At 40.2% G+C, this 23,230-nt stretch overlaps 1 protein-coding gene across 22 annotated transcripts in view; it reads right to left on the bottom strand.

Annotated features, from left to right (window-relative positions):
• The window catches only part of ABCC9 (ATP binding cassette subfamily C member 9), a 69,646-nt gene that overhangs the window by 6,481 nt on the left and 39,935 nt on the right, over nucleotides 1-23,230 (bottom strand). For 14 of the 22 annotated variants that reach the window (XM_068190650.1, XM_068190652.1, XM_068190656.1 and 11 more), the window contains 17 exons: nucleotides 22,608-22,646; nucleotides 20,643-20,744; nucleotides 19,184-19,268; nucleotides 18,623-18,703; nucleotides 17,556-17,693; nucleotides 16,956-17,081; nucleotides 16,246-16,342; nucleotides 15,064-15,311; nucleotides 14,000-14,148; nucleotides 13,159-13,228; nucleotides 12,180-12,337; nucleotides 10,034-10,126; nucleotides 7,256-7,358; nucleotides 4,913-5,014; nucleotides 1,997-2,117; nucleotides 896-1,026; nucleotides 232-310 (listed from right to left, as the gene is read on the bottom strand). In XM_068190650.1, coding sequence (XP_068046751.1) covers nucleotides 232-310; nucleotides 896-1,026; nucleotides 1,997-2,117; nucleotides 4,913-5,014; nucleotides 7,256-7,358; nucleotides 10,034-10,126; nucleotides 12,180-12,337; nucleotides 13,159-13,228; nucleotides 14,000-14,148; nucleotides 15,064-15,311; nucleotides 16,246-16,342; nucleotides 16,956-17,081; nucleotides 17,556-17,693; nucleotides 18,623-18,703; nucleotides 19,184-19,268; nucleotides 20,643-20,744; nucleotides 22,608-22,646 — 1,922 coding nt within the window. Of the gene's footprint in view, nucleotides 1-231; nucleotides 311-895; nucleotides 1,027-1,996; nucleotides 2,118-2,866; nucleotides 2,920-4,912; nucleotides 5,015-7,255; nucleotides 7,359-10,033; nucleotides 10,127-12,179; nucleotides 12,338-13,158; nucleotides 13,229-13,999; nucleotides 14,149-15,063; nucleotides 15,312-16,245; nucleotides 16,343-16,955; nucleotides 17,082-17,555; nucleotides 17,694-18,622; nucleotides 18,704-19,183; nucleotides 19,269-20,642; nucleotides 20,745-22,607; nucleotides 22,647-23,230 lie in introns of those variants that run through there. The other 8 variants (XM_068190647.1, XM_068190642.1, XM_068190645.1 and 5 more) reach the window with 5 other exon arrangements.

Below are 23,230 nucleotides of genomic sequence, written 5' to 3'. Positions count from 1 at the left end.
CGTATGCAAAATTAAAAATAAAATAGAAATATAATCTGTGCACGACATGTCCTGGGAGAGCCAAGTGCTATTCACAGTAGGGCACTTTGAAGGATTAGGCATAACACTTGTAATCAAATGTCTTCTGAGCTGGGGAACAGGTTATAAGCTATCAAAAAGGCTCCTCCCTTCTTCTGAGGAAATAAGGGGGGAGCAGTTGAGGAGTGACAACATATTCCAGGGGAAACTGACCATCAAAAATATCCACCATTCTGAAGAATGCCAAGGACAGGGAGGACTTGCCGCTGCCAGTGCGACCACAGATCCCAACCTGGAAAACATGGAGGATATCACTTACTCACAGAGTACTCATTTACTCACTTGCTCCTTTCTTACACCTGAAGTAGTTTTGGGAAAGCTGCACTGGATTGTGCTACTGGTGAGTAGAAAGGTCCTTCCCAATGGCAGGTGGTACACCAGGGAAAACACAAAACAGGACAGCGAGCACATTCCCCTTTTCTGCCCCTCATCACAAGGACTTGTCCCATGAGCATTTCAGCATTTTGACATGGATGCCAGTGGCACTCTATGCTGAAATGTGAGATACTCTTGTGTTTTTACACAGTTCAGTCTTATGTCCTTCTAATTTATCTGCCATTTAGACTTACTTTTATGCAAGGAAAATGGACTTTGAAAGATATGGGATACTCAGAAGAAAAATTGATCCCAGCCAAGAATAAGCTTTTATTAGTGTAAGTTCTTGATCTGTGCCCAGGGACCTCAGAGAGGACTGTAAATGTATATATCTGCCAATCCAAGTTGTTAATCTTGTTCTTCTGCCACTTTAGAAAGGAAAGCCCTGTAACGAAGGATCTGCACCAGAATGAGGATGATGGGCAATTGCTGGACATGGTACCTTTTGTCCTGGCTTGATATAGGCCTTCACATGCTTCAGAACAGGCTTCAGGTTGTTTTCATAGCGAACACACAAATTTTCAATCTTGATTTCCCCCTCCTGGGGCCAGTCTTTAGGGACTTGAGAGGGATCTGAAATAGTTACAGAAAAACAAAGTGAAATGAGTGCTGCTAGAGGGTCACCCTTTACAACAGTCACCTTTCCCCCTCTCTCCTGCCTGGGCACCTTCCTTTAAGCCACTGGAGAAATAGAGCTCCAGTTCCCTGCCAAGAGGAGGCTGAGCTGAGAACTGCCTGGCAGGCACTTGGCTTCCAGATCTCCACACACAGGGAGAGAGGGCAGACACTAAAGTGTCTCTTGGCACTGCAAGAGGGAGAAGCCAAAGGAGCGGAGAACGCGGTGTCAGGGCAGTGTTAGCATGGCCTTGGGTCAGTGACCGGCACAGGAAGGGCAGCTTGAGGAAGGAAGTTGTTACTGCCACACAGCGTGAGCTGTTGACATTATCACAGCTTTTGTTTCATCCTGATTTGTGAATACACAGCAGGTTTTGTCTCTGGACTAAGGAGCTTGGCTTTCCAGGGAAGATTCTTGACCTATGAGCCATTTCTTGCACTTCAACCACTTCTGAAATAGCAATCAAGGCCAATTTGAAGTGTGTGGAGCACAAATTCCAATGTGCAGCTCAGACAAGAGTTGCTGAGGAGGTCTGCTTGCCAACGTGGGCCTTATCTTTAGTCCCCATCTGCTAGAAAGATCAGAGATTTTGAACTATGTGACAGTTCCAATTTTTATCCTTATTTTTGTTTTCTAAATAACTTACATAGATGTTTTGCTCATCTTGTCTATAACTGGTATTTTTGATTGTACTACAGAGTTCTGCTCTGTCTCCCTGGCATTTGATAGGATTTTTTTTCATGTTGATTAACATGAACAACATATTTTCATAGCTTCCCTTAGCTATCCTTGTCACTCACACCAGTGGCAGTTCCTACACTTCAGTGAGAACAGATTTTGGCCAGAGAGGTGTGTACATTTTGCATGACCAAGCCTACCATTCTTTCATATTACCATGTAAAGCCCCCAAAAGATTAAGAGCAATACCCAGGTAGCCTTCGTAGTTCTCTGACTCCATGTTCAGGAAGCTGTGTACTTTTTTCACTGCACCCATCTGCACTTCTAGATCAGCCAGATTCCTCACTACCCAGTTCAGGTAGTTGGTTATCTGCATCACAAAATTAAAACAAGGACAGGGTTCAGTCTTCTTTCTGTTCATCTACCCATCTGGAAATAAAGGTTGGATACATTTGTGAAAATCCTTGGCCTGACTCAACACAGTGGGTCTCTTTAACATTTCAGCAGTTCAAGGCTCAGTGCAACAGCATCAAATATGCAAGAACCCAGTCATACTCCAACACAATTAGCCCTAAGACAGCAATTTGGTACTTGGTATTCTCATCCTCGTTTTTTGAAAGAGAAGTATGGAAAAGTTGTACTTAAAGTCTGACTGATTGAGGGAATCTCTTGTTTTCAGCATCTAATAATCAGGACTGAAAGGTGTCTTCTTTAAGCACACAAACACAGAAAAGAATCAAAATTGAAAGTGCTGTTTGGAAATATTTTCTATTACATATATTCTAATCCTTCAAAGACTGCAACTAAAGATTAAGAAAGTTCACTATTTGCAAATATATTGAAAACATTTTATGATAGTTTCATTTCTGCATATTTAGATAATACATTTCTCTCTGTGGAAAAGATGAGTAGTTTTTAGCATCAAAATATATGAGGGACAAATGTGTTATCAGTTCAGCAATATTTCCTTCCTGGTTTTTATTCTCAATTATAATGAAAAGGATTTGATCAATAGTTAAATCAATAGTAAAGGTATTACTTTTAGTAGATAATCATTGATTATTAGTTCTGTAACGATACTCAGTAGCTTAGAAAAACTCTTTTCTAGGCAGGACTTACTATTTAAGGCTGAAAATTGTAAATCTATTTCCTAAGTCTGTATTTAGGTGTTTCTGTAAAAAAGAAGAACCGATCTTATTAGGAAGAGTTGATTGCCAAGAAACTTTAAAACTTGAGATATTTTAGGTACCTGAATGAAGTTTTAGAAACCTAAAAATAAAAACACCCTACGCACAAACAGAGAAAGGCTTTGCCTTTCAGAGAAAGGCTTTGCCATTTTTTCTGGTGAGTGCCAAATAAGGACTTTATTAAGAATAAATCAGCCAGTCTGACTTCTTTACCACTAACCTAATACTGATGCAGGAAGCAAACAGGAAATAATTTTCATTGAGATTCAGCAAAAGTTGTTGTTAATTTAGAAGACTTGGCTGCATGCTTTATCCCTAAGATAGAGTTCTTGATGGGGTATTCTCTCCTTTATGTTCAGATACCTGCTTATTTGGTGTCCAGCTTTTGAGTTAGGAAGTTACAGAAATGGGAAAGTTTGCAGACAAGCAAAACAATGCAGAACTGCTGCTTGCAGTGGCAGGCTGCTGTCCTAGATCTGGCAGATGTGATAGCACAGCCTGGCACCCAAAAACCCTGCCCATTACCTCAGGCTTCATCACAGTTGTGCAAAGGAGTTGGCAGTGTTTATAGAAGAGGAGAGAATAAGCTCAGGATGTCCACTGTAAACACAACCTCAGTACAAACAGTTTGCTCTCATCTAGGTCCAAATATCAACCCTCTCTCAGCTGCAAAGAGTAATTATTAAAAAAACCACCAAACTATGCCAGGGGAGACAGGTAACAATCCAGCTGCCTTCAAAAGTTCATCAGGGTTATTGTGGGGCAGGAGAGAGACCACTTGGTGCCTAAAGCTCTTCTTCACCTGTTTTCAATATGTGCCCATTTCCCACCAATGAACTGTTTCCAAACACAGGCTAAAAACAAAGAAGCCAAGGATGATGCAGACATCCTGACACTTCCAGATCTCTGCTAATGAAGCAGCATTACCAGGAATGTTTTCAGAGTGAAGCTGAAGCCCTGGGACTGATTCTCAGTTGTTGACAGATTCTCACACTGTTGCAACAGCAGCACAAAGGAGATCTAAGGTCTCCCTAAGGCATCTGCTGAGGACTTTCTGTTGTAGCCATAGGCTCACCAGCATTTATGTGCAAAGCCAGATCTCAGGGTTAGGCCCACACCTTTATCCTTTCCTCATACCAGTGCTTCAAAGCAGACAGATTTTTGCCATGCCAGTCATGGTTTCAGAAGTTCTTCCTGACACTATGATCATCCTGCCTTTGTCCCCACTCTCGTGGTTCATTCAGTAATAATTTGGCCTCATTCTTGTAATTCATGAATACTTCTACTCTCTGTGGTGATTGTCATTCACTCTGTGTTCATGATGAACACTCAGCCTCTCTTGCAGCCAGGTACACTAAAATACTGTTCCTTCTCCTCACTGCTAATGACAGTGGCAGAATGAACCAGCTACTGGACCACCACAGCCTTGCCATGCCTAAGCCCATCTCCTCTGCATTCCTACTGCCACCTGGCATGATGAACCATTCCCATAAAGGTCCCAGTCCCCAAATCCATTAATAATTGCATGGATAATCTCGGGCATCTCAGTAATTTCCCTCCAAGGGCAAAACCGATAATTTTGTTTCTTCAGCAATTATTTTATTTGGTCTTTGGTTAAAGATTACCCAGATGATGACAAAATCTGTATTTCCTGGCAGGTTTTGCCATGAAGAGGTGAAAACAGCACTGTGTTGTACAAAACAGAGTGCACAGCCGATCCTCTTACGCATTTTTAATTTTCCTGCTCCACTTGGGAGCATGCAGGGCCTGGGAATGGTTGTGTTTTTTTAATTGGCTCATAAAACCTGAAGCAAGTCCAAGTTGCCCTGAACTCTCTCAGCTTTGGCTCAAGTCCATTATTTGCAGGATTCTTTTTTTTTTGAGATTAAGAAAGCTGGGAGATGACAGTGTACACGTAAAAATATTATAAAATTAATGTGTTGGTCTGGAAGTTCTTACACTTGGTCTTGGCACGTACCGTCAGAGCATACAGGAGACCCAGCCCCACAAACCCCGAGTGTGGCCCTTCAGTGATGGAAGTGACAGCAGCAGTCAGGACAATACAAGCACCCAGATAATCCTGGAATGAGAGACAAGGGGACAAAAAAGGAAAAAATGCAGCAAGCAGAACATTTCTTTACCTGTGGAGCAGTTCCGCTTTACCAAGAATTATTTATATAGTGACACCTAGCCCTTCATTTTGGTTTGTTTTTTTTTTTTCCTGTAAGAGGTCATGGTTGTGATGCCCAAACTAAAATACTCAAAGCAACTTGTTGAACACTAATGAAATAGGCCAGTAATTGCTGCAAATTCATTTGGGCTAGGGCATCTATAGTATCCACCCCAAAAAGAGCAGGGATCAAAAAATCTAATAAGCATATTAAAAAATAATAATGAGAGGGATATAACAGTGACACCCTTAATTCCCACTACTAAAACAAATCAATTCCACTCTCTCCACTCTCCTTCAGGTCTTCTCAACTATGGGTCTGCCTCCTCAAAAAAGGAAGTATCACTGACTTCACAAAGTCCAGGAAGGCTTTTGGTTGAATTTATACAGGTCATGCACATGTTTTATTGGCAGAAGCTTTGCAGGAGCTGGAACCCATTTTCTTGATGTTTACTTCAGGTTTGAAATATATACCACATGTCATCTCATGGAGTCAAGGTGATGATTAATGGGATATAATTGGTATTCCCACTCTCCCACTGCTGCCGGCATTACATTTACTTTGGATCACATTTTCCATTCATTTTTCTCCTCTTGTCTCATAATACTGTGTCAGGAATCTTTCCTTCTGAGATTTGAAATGAGGGCTGCCTAGTTTATCTGTCTAAAAAATGTGTTGATGAGCAGAATACAGACTCAAATTTTGGGGGGGATGGATTCAAACTGACAGAGGGGGGAGTTAGATTGGCTATGAGGAAGAAGTCCTTCCCTGTGAGGGTGGTGAGGCCCTGGCACAGGTTGACCAGAGAAGCTGTGCCTGCCTCATCCCTGGAAGGCCAGGCTGGATGGGAATCTGAGAAACCTGGGTTAGTGGAAGGTGTCCCTGCCCATGGCAGAGGTCGGAACTGGATGGGCTTTAAGGTCCCTCCCAATGCAAATCATTCTGGGATTCTGGGATTCTGTGACTCACACCTATGGAGCATAATGGTCTTGAGTCTCCATCATCTGCCAGGACAGGACTTAACAGCTACTATTAAATCCCACAAACTTTTTGGTGGTCTTAGTACCAGTGTGCCATTAGACAGAGCTCGATGAACTATTCCTTGGCAAGGCCACATTATTTCTAATGCTCTGATGAGGCGAGGTGTATTCTTGGACCAAATTCATTCTGCATGTAAGCAAGTCTAAAACTGTGAGACATTAACAGGCTTATTCCAGGATTGGCTGTTGCTCTGTTATTTATGTCTTATATTTGGAAGCAATTTCAGCTGATCTTGGATGCTGTAAGAAGCTGGCACAAGGGAAAGCATAAGGGACACACATTTTTTATGCCATCAAAAAAAATGGAGAATAACTTTGCTGCTCCAGCAAGAAAAGGTGAGTATACAGCCTTTGATGTGAGGGTTAATCATGCCTGTTGCTATTTATGTCCAGCAGAATCAGGCCACTGCTCTGTTTATTTACTGCTCTTTCTGTTTCAAATGAATAAGGGAATCACAGGTACTTTGCTTGCCTCTTCTTGCCTCACAGATCAGGAAAGTCCCTCATAGAGAGCCCTCACAAACCCCAGGAACCTATGTCACTGTCTGCATTGTGCCCTGCTGTCATTTTCTTTCTGGAGTCTAGTTCTGCTATCTTTTATAATATCAAACAAAAAACCCCACAAACAATATGGACCAGCAAGGGTTTAGCTTACAGCTGTTGGATTAACCCTGATGCTGGAGGAATACTTCAAGACCTGGGAGATCAGTGTGCCTAAAACAGCCCTGGCAGAAGGATGGCACAGTTCACAAAGCCACTGGAAAATCCCTTTCTGCCTTGAAAGCAGTTCCTGCTGTAGCAGGTCTGTGGATGCTACACAGTAGTAGAGAAAGTCTTGTTTGAAGTTATGTAAATGTTTGTTCTTGCACTCCCTTCAGACGCTAGACAGCACAGCAGCAGAAGATGAGGCAGACTTGTATTTTCTTACTCCTGGCCAAGAAAGCTGAAAAAACCCTCTGGGTTTAACATAACAATCCTGATCTATTTTAAGGAACTGTGTGTATAATCTCCTCGCGAGATTAATACTCGTTATTATCTTCTCTGCATCAGGCAAAGTCTCTGTTTGCTTCCAAGGTTTCAAAACCATGGCTGGGACAAAACTGAACGTACCGTCCTGACCTCCAGCCATCTGTTGGCAGCTGACAGAAATAAGTAGGCAATGTTGTTCGTGTCCGTCAGCTCCAGCATACGTTGTTTAAATCTGGCTTCGTGCCTGCCGAGACCAAAGTTGTTAAATTACAACACATTACGCACTCACACACAAAAGGATGAAGCATTAACTCTGCTCTGCCTTCCCTTCCCCCAGCTCAAAACTTTTTGCTCTTTTGCTTTTGCTGAAGTTTGGGTTAAAAGCTCTTCCCTTAGAACACACATCTGCTGCCACAGCTGCCCATAGCCAGAACGACACGTGGAGTCGGGATTTGTTTGACAAGCAATTTTGTTGTACTAGAGTTTAGACCAGAGACTGTCCCCTCAAAAAGATTGCAATGCCAGGATGCTGGGACAGGTTTTGTTTCCCAGAGCTGATCCATGTTTTATATCTGTGGATAGTAGTCCACTCCTCCCACAGCTGAGTGCTGCTGTGGTCCCTCAGCAACTCCTCACAGGCCACTAGCAAGGGCAGAGGGCTCACCTGTCAGCTTAAATCTGAATTCAGAATTTACCTGGCCAGCTGCAGGGCTCTTCAACAAGGGTGACATCCCTAAAGTTTCAACTAATATGGATGTAGAGTGATCTGTAAATCAAACCTTTCAGCTACTCAGCTCAGCTGTTTTCTCAGCCAGTCACACTTTGCCTAAACAAGTGGGAAACTACAATCAGGGAGAGCTGTAGATCACCTCTAAATTAGAAAAATGAGTGGTATTACCTCCACTGACACTTCTTCCTCTCTCCCCCACACAATGCCCATCACATTTAAAAACCAGTGCAAGGATGCCAGAGTGCTGAAGAGCCAAGGTACATTTGGGAGGGGAGGGGGAAATCTCTATTGGTGCAAGTGTATTAAATTCATGGTGTCTTGCACAGTCAGATGGAAATCATTTTGCTGGAAACCATATTCTATTGTCTGGTGAATACCCTCACTTGATTAAACCAGCTGAACTTCAGTCAGCAGCTCAGTGTCTGTTTTACCTTTCATTTCAAAGTCTCAGGGCCCTGCTGTGAAGCACCTCTAATGCCTGTTCTTCCAGAAACTTCCCCTTTTTTCCTCCTATTTCCCACTGATATTTTATTTCCCTCTGCACAGCTTGTAAACATGACAAGCAACCTTCCCAGAACAACTGGTAATAGTAATGATGTGGGGAGGAACAAGGATGCACTGACTACTCTGCTCATCTGCTTTCCTGGCAGCAAAACTCCTGCTCTCCTAATGGAAAATCTGACACGCTCAATGTGTGTTTTCATCCACGTTCAGCTCATCTTCTGGGCATTTTCAGACTTTTATGCTGTCAGATGATGAACAGCAAAGGTCACTGAGATTGCTGTGTGATCCAACTGTACTGCTTTGCGGTAAGTTATGTGAGGAGCTGCTCAGTTTTATCCTGGAACATACTGAACCCAAATTGCAGAGAATGACTAACAGGACCAGCAGTAAATACAACCTTGCAGACATAAATGCAGGAGACTTCAGGTTTGGTGGGCAGTGGAGCACAGGCAGGGAAATGAAATGGCTTCGATTAGCACCAGAAATCCTGGAAAACTCAGTTGTTGTGGTGCCCTCAGGTTGTCTTTTGCTCTCTGCCATTCAAGACCACATTGCCTTTTTTTGAGGCAAAAAAAATTTGAACCACCCAGAAAGTGCTAAGCTCCTTTATCTTCCTCAGGAGATAACCTCAGGCTCATAACCTTCCTCAGGTGATGAAAGGCCACTCTGAACCTCTTGAGAAGTACTCAGCATTCATCAGCATCAGGCCCTAATGATGACTTCCTGTTTCAATACATCATTCTGTTGATAAAGCTAGTTAAAGCATTTCCTGTTGACCACTGGCTCACAGCTGTTCAACACAACAGTGATTTTGCTTGTTCTTCCACAGGCCTTACTTCAACACTTTGTGCTAATAGCTGAGGTCCTAAAGCTTAGCTTGACATGAGGAAACAACCTTAAGCTGATCAAATAGGTGTGGAAATGTCATTGCAGGGGGATCTGCTCTGGTTTGGAATTCTGCATAGTGCAGAATGGGTGCAAGGCGCAGTTACTGGGGAAAAAACCTCAAGCTGGCACTTTGTCAGAGTCATAACCATAATGGAGTGAACATAGGAGAGTTTGGCTTATATTTCATGTAGTAGAGAGAAAATATATGCATGGAAAGCTGGCAAAATCCTCTGGATGCTACAGAATTGATTTTTCAGTTTTGATTAACAAAGGGAGGCTTTACAATATTAAAATCAAGTTCTGTTCTGCTGCAGTTTTCTTGGAAAGTCTCTCAAGTTGCACACTGCCTTTGAATTGGAGAGTGCCATAGTGATGTCTCCTTGCTTAAATAGTGGGTTAAACACAGAACTGATTCAGGGACACTTGGATATTGCAGGGGGTTTGAAGGGGCAGTGCCTCTGCCTGCTTGGCAAAACAGAGCTCCCTGCTGTCCACATTAAAGGCATGGTTAAAATAGACTCATTAAAAGATTAAATATCATGTAAATGATATTTAAAATGTAAAAAAAGTAATCATCTTTAATTCAGTGGAACACCAATATATGTGTTACTGAAAATATGCAAAATATTTAAGAGGCATGGCAAAGCAACAGGAAAAAACATCCATTCTCTTTTTTCCAAATAGCTTAATAAAGTTCTTCCCATTGAACAATTTGCTCTCAGACATGCTCCAAGGAAGCTGAACAGGCTGGCCTGACCCCCAAGCCTCCCTCTAATAATTTGTTTTACAAATTTTACCCAAATGCTCTGATGGTGGTAAGGCCTTCAGCTGTCTCAGAGAAGTGACACAGCAGAGGGAGCTGGGTGCTGTCATCAAGTTCCTGGAGGTCCCTGGGAGTACAAAAAACAACAGATGCCCATTACAATATAAACATTTCTGCCTGTAGAAATTTTGCTACACAGCTGACAAGAACAGACATTTTATATATTGCACTATTCTTTTCAGGATCACAAAAAATAATATTTCTATAGTACAGAAAGACACTGGCATGGGAATACAACATTCCTTTTTTGCCACAGAAGCCTTTGAATCATATCCCTGCTGCCCTCTCCATCTACTTTTGGTCACTTTAAGCTTCTATTTGCCCCCCAGGGATAATGACATTCTCATGTCTCTCCTGGATAAAAACCTGCTATCCATTTTAGACACATCCTCATTACCTTTTATTCTCACAGATTCTGATATATTAATAAAATTAAATTACATTTAAAACCATTGATTTTAAACTTTACAGCATGTTATTTGTGACTCTTAGGTCAGGTATATAATAGGCTCTGTGTATTGGGAAGTTTATATATTTTATGACAACAGCTGGCCTAACAAAAAAGCTGTATTTCCACATAAACCTGGCCTCATTTTTGATATCTGGAAATACCACAACATGCTGAAAGTAAAATATTTCAGATGATAGCAGATCTTCTCTTTGTGCTGTTAACATTGGTTGTAGAAGAGACAGCACTGAGAGAGAAATAATATGAGTGATAAATTTCCCTAATTACTCAGCAATGGCACTTCTGAGACCTGCATGGAGCAACAATATTTCAGTCCAAAAAGTTCCAGTCTTTTAAAAGAGGAACATTTTCCAAACCACAGAAAAAAATTTACATCTTTCTGTAACACTCTGCCATTGGCATAGCAGCCAGTTGTACAAACAGAAGAAAGTCCAGATCATTAGAGATTAAAACTTGTTATCAAAATCCTACTAATTTTGTACACTGTATTAGATAGGTTAGGAGAAGCAACTGCTTGATCTTGCTGAATGTTGCAGTGGGCAGAACTGAATTTGTTGCTGATGTTTTGATGATAAGTATCTTTCAAATTTACGATGGAAAATACACAGAAGTTTTTGAAAGATGTAATGGAAAATACAACAAAGAGTCAAAGTGCTGCAAGAAATACTGTAAATATTTGCATTTCTAAAAATTAGTGAGGCTTATATCCCTGCAAAGGACTGCATGCAAGTGAGTTACAAATACTGGCTGAAGTTATTCTTCATCCTACATTTCCCAAGACTAATTTTTAGGGAAATAAATTGGATTTTTTAATTTCTATTGTCCCTCAAAAGAATACAAGTCACATCTCAAGTGATTTAAAAGAGTTTAATTTAACAGAATAATTTGAGAGTGAAAACCAGGTCTCCTGATTTGTCAGCCACCTTGAGATCTGGTGTACTGCCACACACAGCTTCAGTTTGGAGGTTTGGTGGGGCAAGAACAAGGTTTCTGAAAAATCTCAGACAAGTTAAGCAACTTATTTCAGATTTAAACATTTCTGGTTTGTGAATACTGATTACAGAGTTTTCTTCTAAATAAATCTTCTTGGAAGATTCTGGCTGATAACAAAAGACTAAGGGATTTAATTTAAGAAAAAACTTCAAATGGTTTGCTGAAGATGTTTTCTGAAATTATAGGATAAATTTAGCACCAGAAGAATGACTCTCTTTTTGCTGAAAAAACTCTACTCTTTACACCCAGCCAAACCATCCTGAATATGGAACACTCTATAGTGGCAATTACTTCCTGTGGAGCTTTTTCCCCAGTATGAAGGAAAAGCTGTTAATCAAAGGAGTTATTTTCTAGTCTCTATGAACCCTCAAATGTCAGAGGAGTTTTGACCAGTTGTAAGCTCAGCTGATTAACAAACTTCATGTTCATCTCATTCTAGAGCCAAAAAAATCAATTCAGTTGGTGTTATTTCCCCATTTATAGCCAGGTCAGTTGGAAATATTCCCCAGTGCCTGTCTCAAGCTCATGGCTGAGGTTCAAAAGCAGGATGCCATGGCCATTTCCCTCTATTTTAGCTCCTACAGCCTCACATTCCACCACCAGTTCTTATGTACAATATTCATGGAGGAAACTTTCAGGGTGGTTCTTTAATACGTACTTGGAAGCAACCCTGAAGTATTTCTGGATGAAATAAAATGCTATGCCCAGGGGCACAAGGGCCACAAGGAACCATGGAGTGGCATAGGAGATCATCCCAATGGCTGACAGGCACAGCAAGGTGGATCTGGTCAGAGACTCCAGGGTGGGAGGGATGTGCTAGAGGGAAATGAAAAACATCCATGAGGAAAAAATCCCTGGTAGCGCCACTATACATCTTTTCCTACAAGAAAAGTGACATAATACCACTATGTACTCATTGAAAGTCTCCTAATATCAGGAGTCTTTCTGTTTCTGTGGGTCTCATAGCCAAATGTACAGGGGTTAAAAAATGAGTCAGTAGGTTTTTGTTTTCTAAAGGTCAGAGTTTCAAAGATCATGGGGAAATAGAAGCCATTTCCACCGGTTTTATATATCAGGTAAGGAAGAGAAAAATGTTCTTGATCTGCCTGATATTTAGAGAAGTAGAATGCTCTGTCTCAGAGTCTCATAATTTTTATTCCATGTTCCCATCAACCTTACATTCAGGATTATTGTTCATCCAAAAATTTTAATGCACAGCCATAGTGAAAGCCCTTTCTCTCCCTGAATGCTCTAAATCCACATGTTCTGCCAGCCACGGTGGAACATTTATTTGTCATATCTACTCCCATATATTCAAAGTTGTTATATTCTACTGTGTTTCCTGTTTCAAGCCCAAAATATGATGTTTTCTTCATCCAGATCTCGCAACAGAACCAACCAGTCTGCATTTGAAGAAATTAAGAGCCCCCACCTCCCACTATGTTTATTTTAAAGGTTACCTGCCCTCATTATTACAAATGTGTGCACTTTATAATTTGAGTGTCCCTGTTATCATTCCCAGAGCCTGGTTTTGCTATGCCTTTCTCTACTGAATTTTTTATTACATAATCTTATTCAGATCTACATGAAAATTTGCAGAGTCAGGATAATAAACCAGAATATATTGATACATCTACCTGATCAATGATATTTGTATCAGCAGAGAAGCGATTCAGAATTAGCCCCAGCGGAGTCATGTCGAAGAACCTGTTGGACAAATTAAAACCAATAAGTAACCTGTAAAGGAATTCCAGTTTTGGATTTAAAGTCCAGTCAGACAGAACACAGAGCTGTGTATAGCCATTGTCTAAAACCAAGCAATAAATATGAATAACATACCAGATCATCTTATCTGCATCCTGACTGTCTAAATGCTTCTTTTGGCACTTTCCCCTGGAAAAAAAATTCTTTCCTCTTCCAAAAACCTGCTGTCTTGTGTCCTGATTTTTCCTTCTTGCTCCATCAGGATTTAAGATCCCTTCCAAAGATCACGGCCTGTTCCTGGATGCTGCTCAGCCTCCTTCTAATGGGCACCAACCCCAGATGTTTCATGGAAGCACTGGGATAAATTTATTTGTTATTCAGGCATCCTTTGGCCATTCTGCTGCCTGTGAGACCCTGAGTATTGTGCACAGAAGAAGCCTTGATGCCCACATGGTTTGACACCATGGCCATTGCTCAGAGCTGGAACTGGGTACTCTGGAGCCTGAACTGCCCTCAGAGCTGTCCTTGAACCCCCAGCCCTGAAGGGGTGCCAGCTTTCTGAAACATTTCAAACAGATAAAAACCAGGGCAAAATTTCACATGTTCTCTCATGGAATGTTTTCCCCCCATGGTTATCTCACTAATTATTTTCCCTTTTTGAGACCTTGAAGGAAACAGGTCAAATTTAAGAGCTTTTCCTGGGAGTACCCTTGCAGCTACAAAGAGGACAGGTTTTGACCATTTAGCTTTTCAGGGACATAATTTTTGCTCTACCTGATTGGTCCAAGGATGATCTTGTTGAGGAGATTGTGGTGCAGGTTCTTGGCTGCTGTGAGGCCCATCCACTCCACAGTCAGGGATGTGATGAGGCAAAGGACAATCCCAGCTCCGGAGAGGATGCTGAAGACAGCTACATGATAAGTCTAACGGAATGACAAATACATCAATCCTAGAAATAAACATCCATTTTTCTTTTCTGCTAGGAAGTTTCCAAGGTACCTGGTGCCCATCAGCTAATATAGAATATCTCTTGTATTACATAATTATATACCACCTTTGGGAAATAAAGGAAATATGATGGAACTGCAATTATGGAACTGCAATTCATTAAATCCACATAATTAGAAGTTCTGGCAGGTCTAAGATCCCTCACTCTCTTCTACCCCTCAAGACCTTGAAATGGTAGCTCTTAGAACTGTGAAGACTGATTATGTGGACAAAAAGAAAGGATCGTTAACCAAGAAACTTAGGGAAACCGAGTAGAATTTCTCAAGAAATAAGGCATTTGAGAGATATTGGAAAGTTCCGCTTTAGTAAGTTCAAGCATTATCAAATTCACAGAGCAAGTCCTAAATTGATCTGCCAGGGTTATAGCACATTTAAGCCTTCTGAATGTCTAGTAAGTGGATTCCATGAGATATTGTACATGACTCAAATGTACAGCTATAAGCAGATTTTACTTAAGCAGAACAATTGAAAACTTCCATTATTTTTTTTTTTCTGGCAGGACACTACTTGACAGCCAGTACTTAGGAAAGTGGGGTCATTGACTTAGAAGACCAGTTGTAAAATCCAGATGGAAAAGTTTAGTGTAAGGCTCCTTACTTTGAAAGGTCAATTACTTTTCTACCCTCAAATATTCTTCTGTTTCAGTTCTGAATGGTCAAAAATATTGATAAAATTTGAATTGTCTTATTTTAACATTAAGAATCCGTTCATCCTGTATAATAATCTACCTGGCATTTCAATCCAGCTGGCTTCTAGATGAACAGCAAAAAATTACTTTAGAACATGTTTTCTTTAATTTTTTTCCCTGTCAGTCTCCAATATCTGCTCACCTTCTCTGTGCTCTTATCCTCATCAGCATTCCTGGCTTCATTTGCATTGTCCATGGATGTCCATGTAGCAAGCCAGTAATCTATGGCCACAATAACTGAGTGTTTCAACAGCTTGGAGAAAATCATCAGAAAGAGCAAGAAAAATCCTCCAGAGGTTAGATATCTCCAACAGGTTTTCCATGGCATCTTTGTCCTGAGCCTCAAGACAGTTGACATGTTATCATCTTCATCTTCTTCCTCTTCCTCCTCTGTGACTCAGATATTTGATCAAGTTAGCATGGATTCAATAATAACTATACCTTGTTTTACCATATTTGTTGGGCTTTTTTTTTTCTTCTGCTTTGAATTTAAATTTTAAAGTCAAAATTCAATTTGTCATTTAAGAACAGCAAACACTTCAGACATATTCTCATAAGACTTTCCCTGTGCTTTTTAAGCAATTCTATAGTTTGACTTGTCTTGTGACAAGTCTTTGACTTGTCACAGTTTTGTTAAGGAAAAGTTTTTATAAACCAAGTCTTCACTACTTATTATTTAGAGCAGAGACCAGGCCTTTCCCAACCTGTTCATCAGCTTTTATTATACAGTCAGCAGAGCAATTTGGAAGATTTTAGAAAACCCTCCAAAGCTTACCATCCAGACTCTTCATCATCTGTTTGCATGAAAAAGTTCAATTTTCCCCTCAATCAAGAGTACTAAAATGATAATTGATCACATTTTGTTGAAACACAAATGGTGAAAAACTTCTGCTATGGAAAAATATATTTCAGAGGTGTATAACCATGAAATTTAATTTTTTTTATCCCAGCTAATAAGAATATATATCTCATAGCCCTGCAGTCTGCACTTAAGGAAGGGAAATGTTGACATGCTCTTGACAGCTACCTCATTTTTTTTCTTTACAATTTTTACTTCCATCTTATCCTCAGTAACTCCAGGCACTGTGAGTTAGCAAAGACATTAACTTGTTTTGATACACCCTTATCTGTGCATGATGTTTAGGGAAATATATGGAGAATCCCTTAAACAAGTCCTATTGTAAATAGGTCAAAATGTTGGGCTTTCCACTATTATTACCAAGTGTCATCAACAGAATCACACTTTGCTGCTAAGAACTGACAGCTATAAAAGTGGAAAGGCAATGAAAAATGGTATTAAATAAAGTGAAATTGTAAAACAAACCTTCATCTTCATCTTCCAGTTGTGACTTGGATTCTCTGGGGTACATGGCCCTTCTAAGGGTTTTTCTCTCAAGAGTTGTCTGGTCAGCTTCCATATCCTAAAATAATTAGGTTCTCATTATTATTATTAATAATTAATAATAGGTTTTATTCATTTGAGAGAATATTTATTAATTTGAGAGCTTAGCTGTTCACCAATTGTAGTAGTATTTGCAGTAATCTCAAAGGGACTTTATATGGATCATTTAACTCATAGAATGGAAAAACACAGTATTTTTCAATTTAAATTTCAGAGAATTCAGCTTTGCCCACTTCCTTGCCTCTCTGCCATTCTTTCATTCCCTCTCTTCTGGAATGGTAAAAACTTCAAAAATAGTCTTCAGAGAATCCTAAATGTTCATGGCAATAACAGAATAAAAGGATAAGAGATATCATAGGAAGTTTCTGGGTCCAACCCTTGCCCCACCAAAGGATCAGTTGTGCACCGCATTTCCAAGGGTTTCTTGGCTAAGAAGTTTTTACAAACCATCCATGATGGATATACCACACACTTCCTGGACAATCTATTCCAGCCCCTAAAACTCCTTACAGGTGGTTTTGCCCTAAAGTCAAGTTGAAAACTTGCTTCAGACATGGTTTGGGTTTTTTTGAAATTGAATGACAAATATTTCTTTGCAGAAAAGTCATCCTTGCCTAAATGCTCCCATTTACCTTTTCCAACTCTTGATCTTGGCGATTCATCAGAGTTTTCCAGTGTTCATATAGCTCAACATCCTTGTTTTGGATATCCTTTAGTGTCCCTTCTCTAAGCACCATTCCATCCTTCATTGCTATGATCTAGGGGAGAAAGCACCCAGCACTCAACAACACAGACACCATAATCACTGATGTGGATCCTACAATATATGTCTCACCATTACTGATACTACCATTATGCAAATTTCTGTCGTCATTTTATTCAATATTTTATTAGTAACTTCTTAAGTTTGCTGGCACAGCTCATAAACTGAAACTTGTTTAAGTCATGCTTTCCTGCACATGTAAAAGGCATTGAAAAGAAAGGACAGACAGTTGCAATTAAATCAAAATTCTTCAGGCCTTTTAATGAACAAAAAACCCTCTACTTAAATAATGTAAAAATAAAATAGCTATTCCACTATAAAATCTGTGTTAGTTAAAGTGGCAGTTAGCTACATGGTATATGGAATTAAGGAGGGACTCTATTGCAGAGAAAAGCAATAATCCCATTAAATGTTATGGTGTTAACTTCAGATGTACATTCAAATTTTCCCCTGGTACCTCTTCTCTTACCCAGTCAGCATGTGGCAGATATTGTAATTTATGTGTCACCAGGACAAGAGTCCTCTTGTCTTCTTGCAGAAACTTCAAAATCCCTTCCTGCATTAAGTGATCGCTTAAGTGAATGTCCAGTGCAGAGAATGGGTCATCCTGCAACCACATAAAATTGAAAAATATTATAACAGGATACAAAAGTGAGGGTTTTTTTTTCCTCAAATAGTATTTTTTAAATAGGAAGCACCTGTCTTTACTGATGTTTCATCTCTCTCTAGTGACTAGGACCCAGTCAGAGGGCTGCACTCCAGTGAGCTGGAATCCACTGCTCTTCAGTTCACAGCAATGGACTCAGTTTCATTTATTGTGTCTGGCTGTGTGTAGTGCTGGTGCCTCACTGACAGAGTGCAGGAACACCAGAACTGAAATTTCCCATCCAAATTTGAAAGTGCCAGGATCCAAAGCCAAACTTGGGCCCAATTTTGGTGTGAAACTGGCACTGGAAAATTAAAGCAGAGTTAACAACTCTTCTCATTTCCTCCAAACTAAACTACAGACGTGCTTGGTCTTTACTGTGAATGAGTGTGCCTGGAAATAAGGCAACATTCAGATAAGGATATCTATGTAAACATTTTTTCTTCAAGAAGTCTCACCTTAATTTTGAAGAGGCTCAAACAGCCCTTTCATGAACCTTCCAAAATTCCTAAAATGCCTTGAAAGTAATATCAGAGAAGGGAAAGGCTGTCCAACTCCACAGCACTCTGCAGGAGAGTGCTGAGCCCTCAGACTGTTCATTATGGCTCCTTATCAGAAATCCTGCTGATTTCTGTGGGACTGTGCTGATAGTAGGCCACCAATGAGAGCAAGGAGGAGTTAAGACAATCTGTTCCACTCTTCCAGTGTAAATCTGTGCAGGAATTCTCACCTTCATCAGTCTCCCAGGATGTTTTGATGCTGCCTCTCTATAATTTGTTTTTAGAGTTGAATACAAGTCCCCACAGGTCTTCTAAATATAAACTAAATATATGGAATTACAGTATTACTACTGACTTTGCATGCTCCATGTGAAAAAGAAAAAATCTTACCAAGAAGACAATGTTGGTGTTCTGGTAGAGTGCTCGAGCTACACAGATTCTCTGTCGTTGGCCTCCACTTAAATTAATCCCCTAATGATTCAAATGGATCAGAAATAGTCATCTTCGAATAAACATTATGACAGGACTTTGGAAATGTGATTTTTTACAATTACAGAGTTTATGGTAAATAAAAAACTTCATTAAATTGCTAATTCTATTGATAAACAAGCATAGTCCTCATATAACATCAGAAGAAAAGTAATTACTCATGGGTAAGTGTAAATTATGAAGAGCTGCTCTGAGCACAGGAGGCTTTTTAGATGAAAATGTAACCAATACCAGCATCAAATTTTGCAATCAAAATATGAGAGACTTTGGTCAAGAAATCCCATTTGAGAAATAGCTGAAGAAACAGAAGAGATTTCAACATTTTTTGGAAGTAACCCTTGGTGAATTACAATTATTTACCAGTCTGGCAGCCCAATACAGACTAGAACTGTCTGAGTGACATCAGGAAGTATCTTCTTAATACAAAGGCCAAGCAGAGATTAAAGTATTCACATTATTTACCCTTTCTCCAATTTCTGTCTGGTCACCAAATGGCAGTAAGTCAATATCAGGCTGCAGAGAGCAGGCATCTGTAACAGCCTTGTACCTGGAAAAACAACGTGGTCATTGCAATTGTTTATCCAGCCACTCACTCTGCTAACAAAAAAACCTCCAGGTAGACATCACCACAAAGTTTTTATTGCTCTGTCATGGCTGGATAATTGTAAAAATAAGTAGGGCAAAATAATTATTGAGAAATAATCCTAGAGCATTGTAAATGAAGCATTGTAAAAAAAATACATCTTTATTAGAAGCCTTTATTGGCAAAAGACTGCTTTTTAATTATGTAAATTACTGAGTACATTCCTCCCTATCATGGAGTTGTTTTGCTGAACTGCAGAGTGTTTGAAGACATTTTCCATTGAGTTTTTATTCTTCCCCCTTTAAGTACCTCTTCATTTTCTTTGGAGTGATGTTACAGGACAAAGGATCCTTACAGTGCTTCTGGTCTTACCAGAACCAGCAAACCACTTGCAAAATTTTGAATTTTTTTTGGTGAGATTTCTGGGTCTGTAGCAGGTGATCTGCTGATGAGCAGCTGGGATCAGACTATATGAGTGATGAAATTCAGTCTTGCCCCTTTGAAGGTAGTGAAACAAGCTGATGGATGCAGTGGCTGAAGAATCTGGTCCCTGAAATTTTGGTGCTTTTCTGGATTTTGAGTCATGATTAGGTTTTATCAAGTCAGAATGGAGTCATACATTTTAGCACAGACAGAGAGGAACAGAGTGTATTGTCAGTAACTGAAACAGAGAGTGTGTTATCTTTGAAAACATCGGCAATTAGTTTTCCTTAAGTCCAGTCACTTTTTCCACATTTGTTAATGACCTTTTAGAAGGCTGGAAGAAGCAGGTGCAGGATAGGCACAATAGAAGCTGTGCACCTCAGCTTTCACACTTCCTTCTCTTGTATTTCTATAGGAAGAATTATGGCCATTTCCTGGAGGCACCCCACTTTCATAAATGCTGATTTTGGAAAGTGGCTGCTCCAGTAATTTGATCACAGCAGGATTAGCACATAAACTCAGTGGAAACATGCCTAGAATCCCTGTTTCCAGAGTCCTTTGGCAACCTTGGGCTCCATTGAACTAAATAAAATTACATAAGTAGTCTGCAGAGATGGGATTCATCTCACCTTGGAAATGACACATATGGCTTCAGCTGTATTCCATGGAGAGCCACTGCCACTTTGGGATTTCTCACAAACATCTTAGATACATGCTCTGGTTAGAGGAGCATCCTGGCTTAAACCAGAAATCTTCCTCTGAGGTGAACAAAGTCAGGTCAGCTAAATCCACCACAGGTTCAGCATGCACTGATTGATACTTTCCAGAATCTACAAACTTCCTCTAGAAGATGCCAGGTAAAATGCTCCTTTAAAAGGAGCTGCCAGGTGTTTTTGGAAGAAGGTGGATATTTACCTCTGCTTATTAAAGGGGCTGCCAAAGATGATGTTCTCCTCCACGGTGGCATTGAGTAGCCAGGGCTTCTGAGCTGCGTAAGCCACGGAGTACCTGTTCCTACTGCAGACAGACACAGAGCTTTAGTAAGAAACAAAGCCCTCACACTGTGAAATGTCTGATAATCAGGTTAATCAGGTTTTTTAAAGTTAATTTCATGAATGTGCATTCAGAAAAATACAAGGAAACACATAAGCAAAACAAAAAGAAGGGAAGAGTTTTAAATTCAACGCTTTTGTAAGAACAGCACCCACTCTCTCCCCTGATGGCAAAATCTATGCTCTAGGTTGCATTCTATTCTACTACAAAAAGCAGGTACCCACCTCAATCTAGTAATTGCAATTCAAATCCAAAGGGGAAGTATAAATATACTAGAAATATTAAATTCTCACAAGACTAGTTATTTGGCATGATTTTCTCTAACATGAAAACACAGAGTGAAAAGGCACTGCTCAAATGGCATTGGCACATTTGGCTTGCTGCTTTCTGAAGTGTGAGATTATTTTATGTGACCACACATATAAAATACTTTTTTCTCAGTGAATACTTTTTTTCCTTTCAGTTTATTAGATCCTCAATGATATTGGAAAAGAGGGCAGTTTAATACAGATTGGGAAGAAATCATGGTGGATTTATTAGACATATTTTAAATGTGTCTAAATACCTAATGACACTTGTCAATAGGGGCATGAATGTTCTTTACTTCTGTCTGTTTTGCCAAGGTACAGCAGCAAAAATGTTCATGTAATTTCAGAATTTTTTCTGAGATGCCCAGGGTGATGTGAGGAAGGAGGTGTGAACTGGTACCAGCTCATGGATTTGAACACTTATTATAGAATCATGGAATGGCCTGGGTTGGAAGGGACCTTAAAGATCATCTTGTTCCAACCCCTTCCATGGGCAGGGACACCTTCCACTAGCCCAGGCTGCTCAGAGCCCCATCCAAGCTGGCCTTGGACACTTCCAGGGATGGGGCAGCCACAGCTTCTGAGGACTCTGTGCCAGGGCCTTACTACACATACAATAAAGAATTTTTTTCTAATATCCAATCTAAACCTGCTCTCTGTCAGTGTGAAGCCATTCCCCTCGTCCTGTCACTCCAGGCCCTTGTAAAGAGTCTCTCTCCATCTTTTCTTTAGGCTCCATGCTGGTTCTGGAAGGCCAGATTGAGGTTCCTTCTCAGTTTTTTTGATGGTATTGCTTCCACCAAAACATTTGCTTAGCTTCATTTGTAAGCATGTAGGATTTACTACTGAGAGAGGGGGTGCTAAGGCAGGAGAAACAGCTGGTTAGAAGCTGTCAGCAGTATCCCAAAACTTCCAGGAGTTTTAGCTGTTCATATGCCCTTGTATGAAATACATCCTCAAGATTATGGGGCAACAAACCATGGTGTGGCTCCCAACCACAGCTCTGTGTGCCACTACCTCTCTGTCATTTATGACATACTTTTAGTGGAGCTTGTCCTTCTTTTAAACCTGGAGCCAGGGGTGGAGTCCCTGCTTGGCTTCAGCTGGAACTGAGCTGCCTGAGGAGCTGGCTTCCTCTGTGCCCTGCTCCATCCCATCCCAGGTTAGGCACCACAGGGAACCTAGTGCTGGGCAGAAACCCAAAAATACGTGGGAAGAGACACCTAATGATGCCTCATACCTTGAGATTCTGCCTTGCATGGCAAGGAGCACCCTGAACTCCCACTGAGGTCAGATGGAAGCTGAGCATCTTTCAGACAAAAGACAGAGGTAGTGGTTCACTGGCTGGAGAAGTGTGAGATCCACTGGATTTGCACAGTCTATCAATTAATCCCACAGTAAACAATTATCAACATGGTAAGGAAACATGGAGATGGCTTAAGAGCACAAAGATGAGGGTTTGGGGAAATTTTGAGGAAATTAATGAGTGTTTTATGATACACTAGAAAAGAAATAATACCTTCTGGATGCTTCAAAAGAAGGTTCAGTTTCATTTACACTGTAAGTTATGGTAAATGACATTTAGTAAGCAGGAAATATAAAGAATAACATTTTGTGCTAGTTTTACACACAGTGAACCTGGAGTTAATTACATACTTTAGGAATTCAACATAAGTTTGGGGTTTTATGTTCTTGAAGGGAAAACAAACAAGGTCTAAGCAAAACCATAATACTTCTTGAAATGTGACAGTTTTGTATCTACAAGGCATAGTGGCTAAACAGGCAAATTATGTTGTTAGAAAATGTATTAAAAATGAAAATTGTATCATAAAACCTGTTAAGAATTAAAATATAAATATTGCCTGGCAAGCAATAAGTTAGCTTCTCCACACAGTTCTACCGGTGGCCTGCAGAAGTTGGCAGCTAATGTCAAGTTTCCCCTGGAGTAAAGATGAGTTTTGCAGCTGCTGTAGGATCAGAACAGGTTTTGAGTCTCTTTGTAGCACTAAGGCTGCATATAGCTGTGCATAGCCCTACAACATGTAGGTTTTCCTTGTCATCCTCCACTTCTTAAGGATCATATTCTTAATAAATACATTCTGAAGAGCATGCAAATATTAGCAGTGACATGAATGATTTTGC

This window comes from Anomalospiza imberbis, chromosome 5 (assembly GCF_031753505.1).
Source record: "Anomalospiza imberbis isolate Cuckoo-Finch-1a 21T00152 chromosome 5, ASM3175350v1, whole genome shotgun sequence".
NCBI lineage: Eukaryota > Metazoa > Chordata > Aves > Passeriformes > Viduidae > Anomalospiza > Anomalospiza imberbis.
The sequence above is the reverse complement of the archived record's forward strand: the minus strand, read 5'-3'. Positions and strand labels throughout refer to the sequence as shown.